This window comes from Chaetodon auriga, chromosome 5 (genome assembly GCF_051107435.1).
Source record: "Chaetodon auriga isolate fChaAug3 chromosome 5, fChaAug3.hap1, whole genome shotgun sequence".
In the NCBI taxonomy this organism is placed as follows: domain Eukaryota; kingdom Metazoa; phylum Chordata; class Actinopteri; order Chaetodontiformes; family Chaetodontidae; genus Chaetodon; species Chaetodon auriga.
The window spans coordinates 23,070,242-23,088,620 of record NC_135078.1 but is presented as its reverse complement, the minus strand read 5'-3'; the positions used below and the strand labels follow the sequence as shown (position 1 = coordinate 23,088,620).

At 42.8% G+C, this 18,379-nt stretch overlaps 1 protein-coding gene across 2 annotated transcripts; it reads right to left on the bottom strand.

Annotated features, from left to right (window-relative positions):
* Positions 1 to 403: 403 nt before the first annotated feature.
* Positions 404 to 17,009, bottom strand: inpp5l (inositol polyphosphate-5-phosphatase L). Of its 2 annotated transcripts, none has more exons than XM_076730155.1 (16): positions 16,414 to 17,009; positions 12,657 to 12,698; positions 12,141 to 12,241; positions 11,726 to 11,813; positions 8,291 to 8,354; positions 7,553 to 7,656; positions 7,221 to 7,273; positions 5,301 to 5,420; positions 4,937 to 5,021; positions 4,744 to 4,839; positions 4,585 to 4,659; positions 4,197 to 4,270; positions 3,997 to 4,108; positions 3,405 to 3,473; positions 3,260 to 3,319; positions 404 to 2,354 (listed from the first exon to the last, which is right to left on the bottom strand). In XM_076730155.1, the coding sequence occupies exons 1-15, from the start codon at positions 16,471 to 16,473 to the stop codon at positions 3,278 to 3,280; spliced, it is 1,185 nt and encodes a 394-aa protein (XP_076586270.1). In that variant the 5' UTR covers positions 16,474 to 17,009; the 3' UTR covers positions 404 to 2,354; positions 3,260 to 3,277. The 2 variants fall into 2 exon arrangements, with proteins under 2 accessions (XP_076586270.1, XP_076586272.1); XM_076730157.1 differs by lacking the exon at positions 404 to 2,354 and adding an exon at positions 2,943 to 3,074 and having other exon boundaries at positions 16,414 to 16,908.
* Positions 17,010 to 18,379: the final 1,370 nt, after the last annotated feature.

Below are 18,379 nucleotides of genomic sequence, written 5' to 3'. Positions count from 1 at the left end.
TTAGCGCAGGCTCAAAGTCCCTTTTGCATGACTCTGGTTTACATCGGCACAAAATCAAGCACTGGTGTGATTTTTTCATTCATGTCAATATAACTAAAAGATTCTGTCATTTACTCCAGTCAAGATGCACCTGTCATTTCCTGGCAACAACTAAAACCTGAAAGGCAGCGGCATTTACAGGAGACACAGGTTACTCTGTCTTTCAGGTTCATCGGCTTCATGCAGGAAATGACACGTGCATGATCACACTTTCACATTCACCTTCAGACAGGTGCCACTCAGACGAAGAGCTTTGTGATGACTGCAGTTGTTTCTCATAATTCAGTGCTTTCAGTCTCAACATCCCTGATTGCATCATTGACTCCATACACAGTGCTGGTGAAACCACTCAGAAACAATGCAACATATTTAAGAGGGGAATATTTTATTTACAAAAGTGAAATATCACAATGATGTAGTGTTTGACCAGAGTTAATCTAAAGGTAATACTGGCCTTACAATGAAGTCCACCCCCATGACTGGTCAACGGTGAACAGCTAAATGTTTATTACTTACAAACTCCTCTTGATCTACACACACACATTCGCATCACTGACTCTTAATCTTATTGCGGCGAGACTTCAGTCCCTCTCTACAAACACGTCTGACAGTCCAGACTTCATAAGGATATCTGTGACTTTATGCACGAAAGACCACCGAGCTGTGCAAGACAAAAGAAGTTTCACAAAACAAGCCCCCCGACCCTCAAGGATAATCGGGCATAGCTAATGGATGGACATCTTAAATTCTTTCAGTTAGTCATTATTAAAGCCAGTTCACAAAAAAAAAAATCTAACCCATAATTCACACATTAAAAAAATATATGACAGCACTGGTGCTACAGAATGAGACTGAATCAACAGAAGAAAACGAAACAAAAATTGAATCCAAAAGCAAACTTCTGTGTTGCGTGTGGGTGCGCGCACACACACACACGCACACACACACGTACATGTATACTGTATACATACAGGACTGTGTGACGTTCAAGTGAAACCGTGTGTTGGAAACATCCACACTCCTTACGGTTAGAAGTAAACACATGAGGCCTACAGTCTAATTCTTTTGGCAATGTCATAAAGGTCAGTGCCAACCAGAGCAGGTGGAAGAGCTTTCTGTGCAGACGTCCTGCAGCACACACAAACTGTAGATAGATAGATATTCTCTGAGTGAGGAAATCGAAACATTGAGAACTGCTGAGCTGTAGCTTGTGGAATAAAGCACTTGGTATTAATGTACAGTTGGTAGTAAAACAGTAAGGAATGCTACTTTAAATTCAGCAGGGTGAAACTCTGCTGCCGTGTTACGTGAATTAATTCCTACCATAACGTTCATGAACAGACGAGACTGCTGTAGTCGGTTTGTTGTTGTTGTCTTTTATCCACCGTCTAGTGTCATTTCTACATAATTTTGATATTAAAATCATGATATAATTTATCAAAATCAATTCTGAGATAGACTTTTGTATGCTATCAAGAGTGACACAGTTAAAGCCGCGGTGAGGGAGCAGCTACATGTGTGGGAAAACAATAACATGTCAGTGAGTAATTCTTCATAAACTGAGATAGCAGCATTCCTCTGCTGTGTCTCCGGCGTTACTGTCCAATCCTGCTTACAGTGATAGTAAACAACTTCAGAAAGTAAATACCTGACCTAAAACTGTCACAAAATACAAAATAAAAGCATACACAAACAGTCAGTAGGCCTGGTCTGATTAAAAATCCCACATTTTTTAGTTTTCATTACTTAGTTTTTACACAGACTGCGGCTAATTCATTCATAATGTTTAGCTAAAAAATATTTACATGTAAGTTTCACGACAGTGGATTCTGATTGACTGAATTCAACTGCTAATTTAAAACCTACTGAGTGGAAGCTATCCAGCTCAGTTAAGTGGCCTGACTGACTGGAGACATTTAATAAATTATTAAGGGCCAATAAGAAATAAATCAATTTCTGATGTCTGTGTTTGGTTGCGTTAAAAAAAGAGGTAAGAAAAAAAAAAAACAATCTTGGCGGCTGCGAGTAGAAATCGTAGGAATGTCCTCCATGAAATGAGCTTTCAGGTCGCTGGACTTAAGATCTGAGAGTGAGAGGAGAATCAGTAATCCAGGGAAGCTGCTGTGCTGTGCTGGTACCACTCAAGCTGGGGTCCACGGTGTGTGGTGGTGAGATCAGATGTGAGACGCCGATGATGTGAGGACGCGGTTTTCACGGCGGGGGCTACGTGTCGAGACCCACAGCTGGCTGACGGGCGGGTTGTGGCGGGTAACCATCATGCTGATTACCTTCTGGTACTGAGACTGTGGCTAACTCTGCAGCAGACACACACACATCCATAGATATACCTCATACATCACGCACCAACAGAAACAGAAGCATAGGAATGACGAAGCAGGTGGGGACGCAGTATTCTGTTGACAGGGCTTATAAAAAGTGCCCTATTATCTTTCACCATTAAAACCACGGTCATTAGAAGTCACGAAAAGCTGCAAAGAAAACCTCCCTTTACAAACAAGGCGAACCATTCCCACATGATCATACGTTAATCTGTTATGATGCAATAAAATGTAGCCGAGTTCCTGCACTGAACTTGTTCTGCATCTCCAAACGTCAAACACAACAGAAAAAGCGAGCTGTTTGTAGCATCTTTTAAGTCCCTTCATTGCATGGGTCTCATCGTTTTGCAGCCCTGTGAAGAAGGACCCTCATGAAACAGCCGTCCATCCTTAAAAAAAATACATTTAAACGGCAGCAAAACAAAATCATGGCCGTAAAAATGCCAATACGCTGTCTGGCACAATGCATGTCTCTCCCGCCGACCATCCAGATGGTAATTAATGAAAAGCAGGCCAGCAATGCACTTAGTGTGTAGCCACAGTGACAGTGGAGAGGATTCAATAGACATAGATCAGTGAAAGGTGCTGATCGCCTGTGATCCGACTACGCTGGACACAAAGGAGCGCTGGTGTCCCGCAGGCACTTCGTCTTAGTTCATATCCCGACTCCAATGGGCCAGGCTGGGTTATGGCTCTCTGGGGAGCGGAGCAAGATTACTGTGATCGCTCTCACGCACTAAATCCCCCCCTCTGGATTCAACACACACACACACACACACACACACACACACACACACACACACACACACACACACACACACACACACACGCCTCAACATGCTGTGCAGCACAGAAACACACTCACTGGCATGTGCTCTTACCGTTCAGAGGGATCCGAGTCATTGGTTGTTTGTCTTCAGTGAGAAGAACATGAAAACTGGCTACAAGAAAACAGTTGGTTACTGTACAGTTACTCTACAGGGCTGTTTTTATACTTAACAACGCACACAGTATTTAATCTGTTACCTTATGGTCTCCCATACAGACATTAGGACCCACTGTGTTGTAAACGACACTCTTCTCACCGTCCTCTCTCTGCAAAGAAGAATGAATTTTTAGATCATCTGATAGCAGATACTGCACTCCAATAGCATTTAAGTCAACTTTGGCTAACAAGGGTGCTGTTGGAGTGAAGTAACAGTCTGATGTCATCTTTCACCTTATTATATTTTTAATACTAGGTCTAACTCGCTCTGCACTTCAATGCAAGAATGCTTCCTTATTCCCTCGTCTTCTAGGCGGATCACCAACTCATGATGATGCTGACTTTTTGCCTGGAACATGCACAGTTAGCCTCACAGGAAACATGGTTTAATCATTTATGTAGCCATGAAGTGCATATTTTAGAAAAATCAGCATCAGAGACTACCGATTTCTTAGCCAGTTAGATAGTAACAGTTCGAGGGCCATTGTCCAGACATAAGACACCTGTTTTTGCCTGACTCTGTATCAAATCAAGGACTTTTTTTAAAACCATAGAATAATGTTTATTCTGCACTTTAAATAAAACTGAATTTTCTTTACCACACAGCTACAGTGGCAGTAAGCACTGACTGACCTTGTGGATGAGCTCTTGGGCAGTGTGAGACATGAGGATACGGTCACACCAGGCAGGACAGCGAGTGTTCATGTACTGGGTCGGTTTAGTGTACTCTTCACTGTAGGGGTAGCTGAGAGAGACAGAGGGAGACATTTAAGGGAGAGGTGGGAGTTTATGACCAGTATGTCTGCAGCAAGGAGCTCATTTAGAAATTTCACCTGGGTGGAAATTTGATGTCCTCTTCCCCAACAACATCATGGAAGGCTGCAGCTTCTTTGTCATACTTCAAAAGCTGAGGGATAGAGGCCAGCACTGATTACAGGAAACCTCAACACATTAAAAACATCATGAGGTGAGCGAGTACAACTGAAGTACGAGTGAAAACCCTGTCAGTTATCAGTTTGGTTTATCTCCAAACTTCTGTATTTACTGTACTGTCATTCATAGGATTTCATTTCCGCCAACAGATCTAATCTAAAATCAGTGAAGACATGTCAGATTGTTGCTCAGCGGCTTGTTGTATTATAGTCACAGTGCAGAGCTTCTCAGAGACTGTGGAGTAGCTGATGGGATCAGTGTGGGTTAAAGTTGAAATTGTGAACTCACTGCTCTTCCGTTGTCCTCCCTGAAAACCGCCTGGTGCAGGTAGGCGAACAGCTTCTCCTCAATGTGGAGCAGCACCTGCAGGAAGTGAACGCAGGTGAATGAGAGCAGCGCTAAAAATAAAATGTCAGTCGTTGTGTGAACTGAGGCGCTTTTAATCACCTGGTGGTCGTTGTCTTTTTCTTCGCAGATGATTTTCTCCACTTCGTTACTGCTGTCTTTCTTCACGGTCTGCACATCTGCTGAAGTGGACAGATGCTGCTCACAGAAACACAGGCAGAGGGAAGGGTCGGTGTCAAAATGGCAGGCTGACAAACATCTTTATCACCTGAGCTTCAGGAGACATTAAACTTACCTGGACCAGACTAAGTGTGTCCAGACGGAAGTTGAAATCTCCAAACAAGAAGTAAGGCAGAGGAGTGTAGCGACTGTCTGATATCCTGCAAAGACATAGCACAGATGTTTGTACAAATTCACATGAATATGATTATATTTAGTTACTAGTTTACTGTTCCATTCAAAGGTCAGAGTTTATGTAAATTCCTGAAATATCCTGTTTACAAGATAGAAAAGGCTTTGTGATATTAGCTGAGACTTTAAGAAACCTCTTTCCAGAGAAGTTATTCAGTCAAGCATGGAGATCCTTTTCGTTAATGTTTAACTTTAATGTATATTTTGCCATCACGTGTTTTATAGTTGCGTGCAGCTGGAAGTCTGACCTGTTGATGACATATCTGAGAGCGTTTTTGCGGTTGGCTGAGTAAATGGAAGGACTGGAGTTGCAGGCAATGAGGTTGGAGGCATCATGGAACAGGTGAACATTGACCAGGTCCAGACCTCTGTGACGAAAACACACAAACACACACAGAAAATATGGTGATACGCAGCAGGTGGAGATTAGAAACAGGAAACGATCTGTTAACACCAAAGCCTGACAGCTGATAGGTGAGTGTGTGTGCTTGTGCAAACGGGTGTCACTTATGAGGAGCTTTCTAATCTCCGAGTGCACTCGTGTTAATACTGAGTCCACAAACAAGCACATTCGTCTTGTGTGCCGAGCGTTCGCTCCTTTTCTTTGGCTGTCACCGGAAAACAATTAATGTACATCCAACCAAGGAGCTGTGTTGACTCACAGCGTGATGCTGTGGCACACAGATTGTGGGCTCCTTTTGTTATTGCCCCCAGGTAACAACACAGCGGAGCAAACAGTGACCAACGTTCCCACCGACCGCACAGATTTCAGTGCCATGTTTAACTTGATTTCAATTCAGTGGATTCCAAACATAGAATTCAAATATATACCCTCTGCTAATTAAAATAAATGCGTTCACAGTCCTGTAGATTCATCATACAGTGTCAGGGCACAGTGCTTCATTGGCCAGACATATAACCATACATATAAAATAGCTGATAATTTCTTATTGGACACTTTAGTCAGCAAACTAAATCAATCTAAGTTCCAACACAAGAAAACTTACTGGGGTGATGAGAAAACAGAAGGTGTGAGTTTGAGCCACTGCAGCAGCTGTGAGTGATTGTTTCTGAATTGTGAAAGCTCAAACAACTCTGAGGGAGGGTTAGGTATTGTGCCTCAATATTTTTTATTTTTTTGCACTAAACAAAATGCGAAAACTGTCAAGTATCGCAAGTGAGCATCAAATGTGTGGTCAGATGTTTACTGATTAAATCAAAATGTTAGACTTGTATTCAGGTAAAGTTCTTGTTTGGCTGCTTGCGTTCAGGCAACACTAATCATCTGAACTTTGGCTTCTGTGTTACACATGCATTAACTGACTGATGGCGTCTTGTGGGCGGCGGAAACAAGCTGTGCACAAACATTAGCATATTATCACCGAGTTGATATGGTGAACGTGACAGCTAACAGTTGCGTATGTACACATCCAGCAACCATGAAGCAGCATTGGCTTTCATTTGGAGTTCTTTATTTGCTAAATGCTCTACTTAGTCCATTAGCCTGTAGCTAATTTGGTCTGTTTGCTGTTGCAGAGCAGGTAGTGTGCAATGTTTTTTAAGAGTTATGGAGCTCAACCAAAGCAGTCAGCTAACAGATGCTAAAACGCTGTGTAGAACCTGCAGAATCAGGTGATAACTGTGAATCTGTCACAAAGAGTGACCCCTGCCACTTACAAGTAGTCATATGATCCACTGTTAATAAAATATTAAGCTGCGATTCTAAATTAAAAGAATGGTTTTGTAGAAAACAAATTCCTAAATCTCAAAGTAAGGTGTCACAAATATCAAAAGTCAAGTGTTGTATCAGCACTAGCACGGACACATTTCCGATGATATCAGCCTTCCTCTGAGGAAGCAGAAAGGAAAACAGACTGTCCTTTGTTTGACGACAGATAAATCATTTGTGATTTCCTTTCTTTCACTTCTTTGACAGCTATTGTATCAAACCAGGCCTTCTTTGTATTTATGCATCAATGGCTTTTAACAGACGACCTCACTGGCCTTCCAAGCTGTTTGAAAGAGGCTGTTTTGCGAGCTGGTTTTGTTCTAAAAGTTCAGAGTTTTTCCATAAACAGGATTTCATAAAAGTCAGCAAACAACCAAAAGTGAAAGCGAGCCGAGTCCAACCCTGATGATCAGGGTGAGGTTAAGCATGCAGTACGTACTGGTTGTGTATGATCCAGCGGGTCCTCATGAAGCCCTTTCTGGACCACTTGAACTGCAACAGAGACAAATTAGAGTGAGTCGCTAAACAGCAGTGAGCCGTGTCTTTGAAGGGCCAAACTGATAATCATTGATTCCTTCAAATAATTTGTCTCATCTCCCTGTCAGAGCAGGCAGACAGCCCCTGCAGCCCCAGTAGACTCATTTGTCCCAGCATCTCCCTTTGGCCCTCACGTACCCCTCCCCACACCTGCGCACACACACACACACACACACACACACACACACACAAATGCAGGCAAACACAGATGCACACTCATGCATACATACTCACATCAGGCCAGAAATTCTTTGGGAATTTTTCTTTCTCCACGGTGGTGACCCCTTCCAGAGAGCCCACGTGCTTGTTCTGGCCTGACACTGCTTTAAAATCCTTATCTGTGTGTGTGTGTGTGTGTGTGGGGGGGGGGGGGGGGGGGGGGGGGGGGGCGGGGGATAGAGAGGGGTGACATGTAAAAGAGTGAGAAAACATGCAAACAGCGATCAATAAACTGGTGTTAACCTCATCAGAGCAGCATACGTGATGAGAGGATCTATAAGTGAGCCATTAGACTGTGTTTGGTGAACAACAATCGGTTTGGGCCACACAGCCGGTGGCAGCTGCAGGATGTTTATGGTTCTTCCATAAGCTTTTCTGAGGAGCTTTTTCACACCTAACGTGACTGGACTATGCAGCAGGAAAATAACAGCTCCACTTTAAATTCAGGTTCTTTGCAAATATCTGGCCGGAAAGAAGTGGCCATCAAACTGTCATTACACACAGAGAAATATCCTGAAATGCCTCATATTAAAAAATTACAAGAATCTGGTCAATCATATGCGACACTGCTCTTATGAGGCATTTATGAGCCATTACCAAAACAGCACAGGATGCAATGGGAGGGGTTTATGTCGAGATCCAAAATGATCTTTTTTTTCGAGGAAAAAAGCATTTTGAATCCACCAGCAGCTGACAAACAATAAAATGATCAAAATCAATGCAAACATTATGCATAAAGAGTGAAGCTTTTACCATTAAAATCATACTGAGAGATGTTTTTCAGTGTCTTGTGGATGAAGTACATGCTGCCCAAAGCCTGTGGAGAGAGAGGAATGGTCAATATCTGATAAACGTACAAGGCAACAGCACAGAAATATGTAAAATTGGTTTCAGTTTTAAAACCAAAGCATCACAAAAGCTCAGGAGTTTGCAGCTGTGATAAGAATCTAAGAAATTCATACTGAAATTACTCGTTTAGTTGCTGTGTACACCTTTAGTTTCAATCACCAAAAGATAAATATTGACACGTTCAGTCCAGCAAAAGGGTCTCCAATGAAAAGTCCCAACAAACACACAAAATGACTGTCGTGTTCAATTTGAAATGTCGTCAGTGATTATGAGGATTTATTTTCACTGCAGCAAAACTATGGAGTACCTGGAAATGCACCGTTCATCTCTCCATGTTTGATATCGCAACACCAAACTTTATAAAACTACAACGTTTACGATTTTTAAATGGAAAAATTAAGCTCAGTCTGACCCATTCGCAGTGGTTTCACATCAGTGATTCACAGTGAAACTCTGAGGACAAAAACAGGAGAAATTGTCTCAGCTCAACCTCGGAGATGATGAACTGAACTGAACTGTTCATTTCCTCCATCACCTGAGCTGAATGGTGCGCCTCGTATCGAACCATCCAGTACGACACAGTGTATTGTTACTCACCCAAAGACACATGAAACTTTAAAGAATAGAGACGTTCAGCAGAACACATAACTGCACAACACATCCACATTCTGCCTCTCACACACACACTTCAGCACCCAATCATCCCTGACATGGGACTGACAATTTTTAATGTACTAACTGCCTGCTCCACTGATCTGATTAATCATGCCCTGTGAGATCAATAAAGACAGAAAATTAAAACAATTTAAAAGGTATTAAGCAGTAGCCCTGCTGTCTGCCAACGCTGCCACTGTGACTGGGGGCCGAAGAAAAATCAGCCGGCACTCAGAGGGCTCGGGGCGTGACGGACCGCTGTGCAACCCCCCGCCACACACACACACACACACACAAACACACACACACACACACACACACACACACACACACACACACACACAGAGCATGAGAGATCTCTCCCTGAAGAGATCATTTATCTTCGGTGCCAAAGTCATCCTCGTTCCGTAAAATGGAAGCGTCTCCGTGGTCGGCTCCGGTGAGCGGCAATTAGCGGCCAACTTGTCCAAACTAAGGTTAGAGCTATTTGAACGAGTCTGAGAGGGGCGCTAACTTCACTGTACAACTAAAAAGGAGAGGTTCAGGGAGGCGAGCTCAGAAAGAGCCATTTTGTAATTTTAGTGTACAATTAGAGCAAAAGGAGGATTCATGAAAGGGAGGACTCAGGGACTGTTTTCTGATAAGTAGCTCAAGAAAACTGGTTTAAATTTAGCCCAGTTTAGGTTGGATCAGTACAATGTTATGTTTAAACAGTACAGCAAAGCACATAAACACACACACACACACACACACACACACACACACACACACACACACACACTCAAACAGAGATACACATTCTCCTCCACATACTCTGCCAAACACCCATCTTCATCAATCAGGTTTGTGCACAGTTTAATAAAAAAATATTGACTTACAAGTGATTTTTTATCAAAACACCATTTGTACTGGGAATGCATGCAAGTCTGCCCCCTCTACTCCTGCAGCCCCTCTGAAAGGAGAACCCCCCAAACTCTCTCTTGGCCATATAACTGATGATCCGCAGCCAAGGGGAAACAAATTGAAAATCAATGCAGGTGGCACCGACGAAATGAGAATGAGGCATTAGGAGGGCTGGGGTGGGGTGGGGTGGGGTGGGGGGCTGCAACCCTCTCAGGGCAAACAGCGGAGGGTGCAAACACTCGAGCGCAGGGGAAACTTAGTCCCAGCTGTCTTCCACCTCCCCTCACACTTTATTTATCGTGCACAAATGGGCTGGGATCAATAGTTTTAATCTAGAGTTAAATGTATTGACTTTGGCCTGTCTTCCCCACACCTGGCCATTGACTTTCCCCTTTTACTTCACACACCTTCAGTCTACAGATGCAGCCATTGACCCCTACTGTCAGACGTCCAGTGTGAAGGTATCACATGGGAGGAGTGAGGGGTTAATAGTTTAAGAAATACTCAGCCACTTTTCTCAACTGGGGTTGTGGAGATGTTAATGTCAGCCAGGGCCGAAATTCAGACAAACTAACACGGGAAACTCATTATGAGCATCTACAAACACAGCACAACTCGCGGAAAAAAGGTGGAGAACTTGCTCGTGGTGTGTGAGTCACTAATAAAGAAGCTGGAAACAAGAAATGGCTTTCATGACAGGTGTGGAGATTGAGCCTGAGCCCATGATTCGAGCAGCGTCCTGCCAGGCGCTGAAGTGCACCCGCTCAAACCTCAGCGACCGAGACAGACTCCAGGTTCAACGATAGATGACAATAAGAAGTGTAGGCAGTGGCACGAGTAACTTAACAAACCTGTCTTTAAGAACATCTCCTCTGTCTGCGCCCATATTGTGTTACTACAACATTGTTTCATAGTATATCTGAGATCACTCACACAATGCTGCAGTTTTGCACCATCTGAGATTGTGCAGCGAACCTTGATATATGAAGCCCAACCCAATAACACAAACACACATGCAACCGCACACACACACGCCCACACACACACCCATGAAACCAGATTACAGTAAGTTGCAAAGATCTGCACAACTACTGCAGTTATGATGCCGTAAAATTTCATTAGTTCTGCTCTGCCACACCACGACAGCCACTTATTCTAAAAAACAAAACTTGTTGATGAAGTGTTTTTTTTTTTTTTTTTTAACAATCAGATTTAGACTTAGACTATGCTCAGATGAGCTCTGTGGTGACATTTTATGAGCACACTGAATTAAACTCTAATCTCACTGATTTTCAATGACATTTTTCATGTTTCTAAAGACACTGACATTTTATATTGTCTCATTTTGCAAGAAAACAACACTAAAGTAATAAAACTAAAACCTAATGATCAACAATATCTAATATATTACGGGCGTGTACAAATTTTATCCATCTTGATCAGCCTCTTATTTATCACATGCTGTCAGTTCTACTCTGTATTTTCACAATGAAACCATATCTTCAACCTGATAAAATGTGAGTGCAAAGATTAATGCTCATGTGCAGTAAAACAGACTTCATACGTTCTCTGGCACGGCCTAAAGATGCCGTCAGGTGGCTGAAATGGCCCTCTCTGATGCTCCACAGGGGTCTACAAACTCTGGCTTTCCCTTAAGCACTGAGCAGCTCCTGTTTTCCACCCAACAGCAGAGTACACCACCCACCTCTGAGCACTAACATGGAGGAGGACCCCATCTAGTGGAAGAACATGTGAACTACTCCGACTAAACAAGTTTCTTACCGTGAAGCTGTCCTCTGCTTGGAACTGGTTGTTCACGTAGATGCAGACCCTGTCGAAGTCTTTCATTTCCTCACTGGACTCAATGCTCCTGCAAACAACAGAACGCAACAGACATGTCATTGGACAAAAGAGCGAAAAAGCTTGTTCTGTTTAAACTGAAGAGATCGGTTGATTAATTGACTAGTCGACAGACAGAAAATTAACTGACAATTGAATATCTGAATATCTTTATGTTTGGGACTGCGAGGTGGATAAATCAAGTCATCTGATTATGAACCATTATGGGCATTTTCACAGTTTTTTTTGACATTCTATTAACCCAAAAATTAATTTATGCAGAAAATAATCAAGCAGATTAATCAATAATGAAAATAATTATGAGTTCCAGCTCTACTGGACAGCACATTAGTCGTACCGAAAGAAGTTTTCGGCATGGCCCATGTTGACCATGTAGTCCTTCCCTCCCACCTCCTGGAAGTGCAGGGCGATGAACTGCGGCTTGTAGCTGTGGATAGTCTGAAAGAAAGCGGTGCAAACAGACCTTAGTCTGCAGGTTTTACATTACAGAGTAATGAAGAGTGAAGAAGGATGAAGTTAACTATGCATTAGGGGTCGTTGAATTATTGAATTTCAGTGCTAGGCGTGGTGTGCTATGTTATCAGTTATCAGCACAGTATGCTTTCCAGGGTAACATGGAGCTGTTGTGCAGGCAGAGGGATCCATAACAACACAGCTGCTGTGTATGTTGGGATGTCAGCAGCCAAAGACAGAGGGCCAGAACCAACTAGGTAACATAGTTTTTATTTGTTTGAACTGCACGAGATTGGCGAAAAATGTGAGAGAAAAATATGAAGCTGCCAGTAATGAGTGGAAATACCAAATGTTTAAAACTGTGAATTATTAATGCAAGACCCAGGAAGCCCTGACTTACCTTGAATAATTCTTGTAACCATTCATTTTGAATTTCACCCACCTGAATGAATGAAATGAAAAACAGAAGAATTAAGCAATCTTTCTGGAAGTAGTAGAGCAAAACTAAATAGTAAACCTGCAGTATTATTATTATTATTATTATTATTATTATTATCATTATTTGCCACGTCGGGGCAGTGCAACAAGCTGTAAACACAACACTGACACCCCCTTGTAAGGATGTTAATGCTAATGTGTCAGTACACAGTTTTCTGTTTACACAAGCAGCAGACACAGACCAGCATCATCACTCAAACGGCTTCTCATTTTTGGTGACATGATGACTCCGAGACCAACATTCAGTCTCCTTTTAGCTCTGTTTTGGTCTAATCCCGAGGGAATTACCCTATCTAGCATTCCTATGTGTTGGTATGGGCACACAATTATCTTTTGTCCCCACTCAACATTTCCTTTTCCTCACGTTTCTTTTCCTCCTTACATTTCCTTGGCCTCTCTTAATCGGTGGAGCAGACTGTATGTCTAGCTAGTTTACCTGAAAACACTTTTAACCCCATGGATGTGCATTGCATATATCTATGATTAAACACACTGAGCCTAGTCAGCTAGCAACCTAGCCACAGCTAACTCTGCCTTTGCCACTGCTGTAGCACCACTGTATAAACTCTTGTAACACATATACATTTCATCTGTTGTAAATACAAAAATAATCTTTAGAGAAGCTTTAATTACCAATAATGTGTCAGAGCATGCCATCACACAAACCGGATATACAAAAAGAATATATTTGTTAGTTGAATAAAATAATTAGAGCTTCAACAAATGGAAGTCAGTGAATCATCAATCACAGAGAGGAAACACTCTGAGCTAATATTAACTCTAACAGGTTAAAACAAATAATAGAGATTATCTGGAAATATTATAATATTATAGGATTAAGTCTCATTCAAGTGTATCTGCATGTCATAATCTGGCCACCGTCCACACATTATCCCTAAAGCTGAGTTTAATACTGCATAGTCACTTGACAGCTGACTGAAGCATGTATGAGGAAAGCAGGCGGATAAACCTCACACACAGCAATCTGTCAAACAAGGTTTAGGCTTACGTAGCAGGCCGTCCGTCCCCTGTGTGGAGTCACACTTCAGTTTACATAATCTACAGTGGGACGCTGTAGATTCACCTTACTTGAATGGACACATCTAACATGGCTGTTGCCTTGTGTAGCTGTAAACTAATGATTAAATTAATCTAAAGAATTGTGGGAATGAAAGCACAGGTCCACAGCGAGTGTGACAGTTCTTTCCTTCAAAATAATAAATACAATTAGACTGACAGTGAATGCTTCTTATGTCTGCTCTCGTATCAGACAATCGACTCTAAAACTGGCTTTCCAGCATTTTAAAGGCCATGAGCGAAATAACAATCCACAACTGTCCCTTTAACTAAGCTGAAACATGTTGTTTCTCTACACGCTCGTTCCAGAATTTGCCCCACAGTGTGATCACAGAGTAATGTACAAGCTTCTGCAAGGCCAGGTGCATTCATGCCAGCTGAGAAATGGCTTTGCATAGTGTATTTGCATGGCAGTGTGACAGGGATGACTGCAGCTCAGGCATTGTGACCTGAAGGACTCTCACATCACTCTAACACAGTCTGAGTGCGCTCATGAACGATGGCTCTGTCAAATGACCTTGATTCATTCATACTGTATGTACCTGTAATGTACGTTTTAGAGATAAAATACTAAGGATGCAATTCTGTCTTCGCTGTGTAAGATCAGAGAGGGAAAACCTGAAACGCCTAAAGAATTTCAAACATTCACAATCCAGAAACAAAGGTGTTTTTTTTTTTAACTCCTCTGACAAACTTGTAGCCCCATGCCAAGCAACAAGACCAGGCATGCTGAACAAGAGAGGTCCTGGGGGAGCTTCCACAGGATCACTGTTCCGAAGAAACTGTTAGCTTTACCGAAATCCAGCGCGGAGATTAAGTTAATGCTTTGCTGCTCCGAGATGTCTGATAAGGAATATTGGCTGAAATGTGTCTTTAATAATAATGCGTGCGTGTAATAATCTGATACCAACTGTATGATTTATGGGAAAGTTCGTGCAACAATAACAGCTATCCAATACAAATGAGTCTACAGTCATTACACAAGCTCACAAGAAACAGTGGACATAATCTCCAGGGTACTGCTATGTGGTGCCTTAGAAATGTAGCTGGTGGCACAGACGAGCAGTTACAGTTGACTAACCTGCTGTGACAGGACACTCGGCCAGTCCAGCACTGTGAAGCAATAGGATTTATCCTGTGATGTGCTTAAGGTCTTGCTCTTATCCTGAAGGCTGGGTGAACGTTTAGGAGTGTTTGTTTGTAGAAATAGTGGGGCTTAAGTAAGTAGAAAAGCTCAAGTCCCCAGGGGGAAGATAGTCATCTGTTTACATATCTCCCACAATGGGATCTAACATGTTTTCACTGGAGCCAGATCTGGCAACCGGAAACATGGTCCTGAGCCAAATTTCCATGAGTGTAAGAGCCCTCCTCCCTGCTGTGTCTGAAAGTTTTGTCAGCCCAGAATAGAACTGACTCAAAACCACTGGATATTCAGCCATGTGTTTACAATATTTCAAGTCCAATCTAATCTCTTTAATCCTTTACTGTATTAAAAGTGGGTTTGCTGTTATTTTTTTTAAAGATACAAGCATCCAAGGCTAGACAAGAATTTGCATGACATTATGGAAAAAGTGACATGAGTGGCGCTGACAAAGACAATGCCCTGAAGTACAATAAGATTTCTATAAAGTGACTATTGAGTAACACAGACCCCCCCCAAGACTATAAACTGTGAATATAAATATAAATTTTCATTGCTTGCCCATCATGCAGTTGCCAGTTACAGGAGGTGGTGATGATTCTGGGGGCTACACCCGCAGAGGGCCTGGAAGACCACCACAATAGCATACATGCACTGAATGACATGTCATGGATGTTTGGGGGAATATAACTTATATTTAGTCCATTGATGTGAAGAGTCAAAGTGGCTTATGGTCAACAGACAGGTCAGATTCTGCATGGGTTAAACTTTTATTTAACCCAAAATGTGCTGGTTAAAATATGCAGCAATTACACCAACAGATTAACTCATATAAAACTGTAAAATCACAATTACCACCAAGATTCCTATGAAAGAATAGTTTTTTTTACTGAGTTTAACTGAATCAATTATGAATTGTGAGCCCCCTCTTAGACTTGAGTACACTTAATTTTAATAGATATAGTGAGACAATGATTTTAAACACGTTAGAAACATACAGGTCTGGCTTTTCACGAGGTCAAAGGTCCCCTCGCCTGCTGGGACCGAGAATAGGTCACGTGAGGCGTGAAACTTGACTAACTTTGGCTCGCGGCTTTTTCTTTTAAATCGACGACAGCGGGTGAACAACATTTAGCACATGCTACTGACAGCTCACAGAGAAACACGGCTGAGTTAGTCGGCAATAAGATGTTAGACGCACAATACACGAGAATTACAGTTAGTGACCAGCTCACGAAGCGCGTGAGGAGGTTAGCAAACTTGTTACATCCTCAAGGCTACCAAAGATGTAAGCTAGCAGCGGAGCCCATTCAAGGTAAAACTTACCTCCTGTACCCACTCGGCTAATTATTTCTCTATCAGCCTAACAGCATTACGAATAATCCTCTGGCAGCACCGCAGTGTAGTGTAGTTTTAATTTCACTCTTACCCATCGACTTACATTGTCAAAGAGCGAGCCGACATTTGCGGTGACGAGCAGCACATCGGTGTGCGTTTCCATGTTAACGATCCACCTTGACGAGCAGCGCGAGGAAACTCCGCAGCGTCGCTAATGACGCGCGTGCAGGCCTTTGCTCCAGCGGCTTATGAAGGCTTATAGTGAGAGCCCGGATCGCGACTGTCAGAGCCCAGAATACACCAACATGTCACTGATGATACCGCGTTGCTTCTGCTCCAGCTCGGTTATTGATGGCGGGTATCAGGTCGTCACGGTGTGCCGGAGCGGCGCTCATATCCATCGTCGAGCTGAGGAGCAGCAAGTTGTTGGAGCAGCCCACATGCGTGGATTTCCGCCTCCTCTCGGTTAATTGGACTAGTGGCTTCTTAGCGGACTTAAACCAGGTTGGACGGCGCATCTGCTGCTGCCTCGACAAGCGCTCAGATAACCGGACCAAGCAGTGCAGTGTTGGGTAACGTAAACTGCGGTGCTCCGCCTCCGCCCGTTTGCTTCGAGCAGTCAATTTCACTCTTCCTCATGTCAAGTCTGACTCTGTTGAGCCAACGTCGTGGCCATCACTCCAAGTGTAACCTCCTCACAACATAATCCCATAATACTTGAGTCCCAAGGAAACTTGTGTGCATGAGCTCTGTTGCAAATAATCATTTTAGCCTCACCAATTTTTATTACCACAGCCTGAACCTCATATACTATATTAAATACTATATTGCAATAATAACGTGTAAGATGACTTAAAATATCATAATTTAAACCTCACTACCCAAGGACATTACAAATGCCTGCGAGGACTCAGCTCACCACTCAACATACCACAGGCTCTTTATGAGTAGTCTCAACAGGAAGTTAGTCATTTTCTGTCTGTGAAGCGCTTTCATTGAAATATCGTCTCACTGAGGACGGCTTGCTTTCGTTTTAATTGTTCTCCTCTGGCCGTTTTACAGCTGGCAAACCTCAAAATTGTATAAACAGGAGGGTTCTTATCTTTATGTGACTTTGCCTTCGGCCTGTGCCTATTGGTAATCCCTGCCACCTTTACCTACATTGTCATCAAAGCTACAACTGCACAGCCCATGAGCTGCTCTTGTGCAGAGTCTTGCACAAGCAGAAGCTAGCATGCAAGCATTTTGTTTTTATGTGCATGACCCACAGTTTAGTAATTTTCTCTAGAACAGCCTGCCTCCCACAGCTTCCAGCCATCACAACGGCAGAGTAACCACCACAGTGTTTTACAACACAGCTACAGTAGCTTTCTCTCTACCCAGTGAACCATAGAGCTGTAAAACTCTTAGATCTGTGCCATCCAGCAGTCTGAGCTCCAGCCCAGGGTAGAGCAAAGATGAGCTCTCCATAGTGCTGTTGGTAAGCTGTTCAACCATGGCATGGTTTACACAGCCAACCTTTTGAGCTCCCTGCTTCCTCTTACTCCTCCTCTGAGCACTGTGTGCTTTATTCACCAGCGACAACAGATCCATTTGAAACTATTGCAACAGAGATGCAAAAGAATGCTGCCACATCCATCACCGGTTTGGAAACAAAGATAGTTAAAGGGGAAACCTCTCTGAAAGGAGACTGAGGACATTTGTTGCAGCCGGGAGGAGATGCCTGGGTTTGGGATGAAGCAGCTGCAAAATAATCAACAATAAACATCCACAGAAAGACATTTGATCCCGAGTGCATAGTCAGCTACCAAATAAACACAAAATATAAAACGGTCAAAATAAAGCTCTTAATCCTCATGCTAGACTGTGTTACAGCAGCCTGGTGCCCACTGGGCAATAAATCAGACAGGAAACCTTAACAAGAGTCCTGGCTCGGCTGCCAAGAATAGCCCAGAAAAGCAAGAACTAATTAAGGCAGCACTGTTTGAGCAACAAACATTCAGTTCTAAAAATACCAAATGAAAAATACTTTGATTTTGGAAAAGAAAAAATCCAGTAAAAGAACACTA

What these genes read in the sequence shown, in the direction of transcription:
- inpp5l (XM_076730155.1), bottom strand. Translation starts at nt 16,473, where the DNA reads ATGGAAACGCACACCGATGTGCTGCTCGTCACCGCAAATGTCGGCTCG. An exon ending in AAGCAGAGGACAGCTTCACG is followed by an intron (nt 8,355 to 11,725) that starts GTAAGAAACTTG and finishes CTCTCTCCACAG; the next exon opens with GCTTTGGGCAGCATGTACTT. An exon ending in CTCAGATATGTCATCAACAG is followed by an intron (nt 5,022 to 5,300) that starts GTCAGACTTCCA and finishes ATGTCTTTGCAG; the next exon opens with GATATCAGACAGTCGCTACA.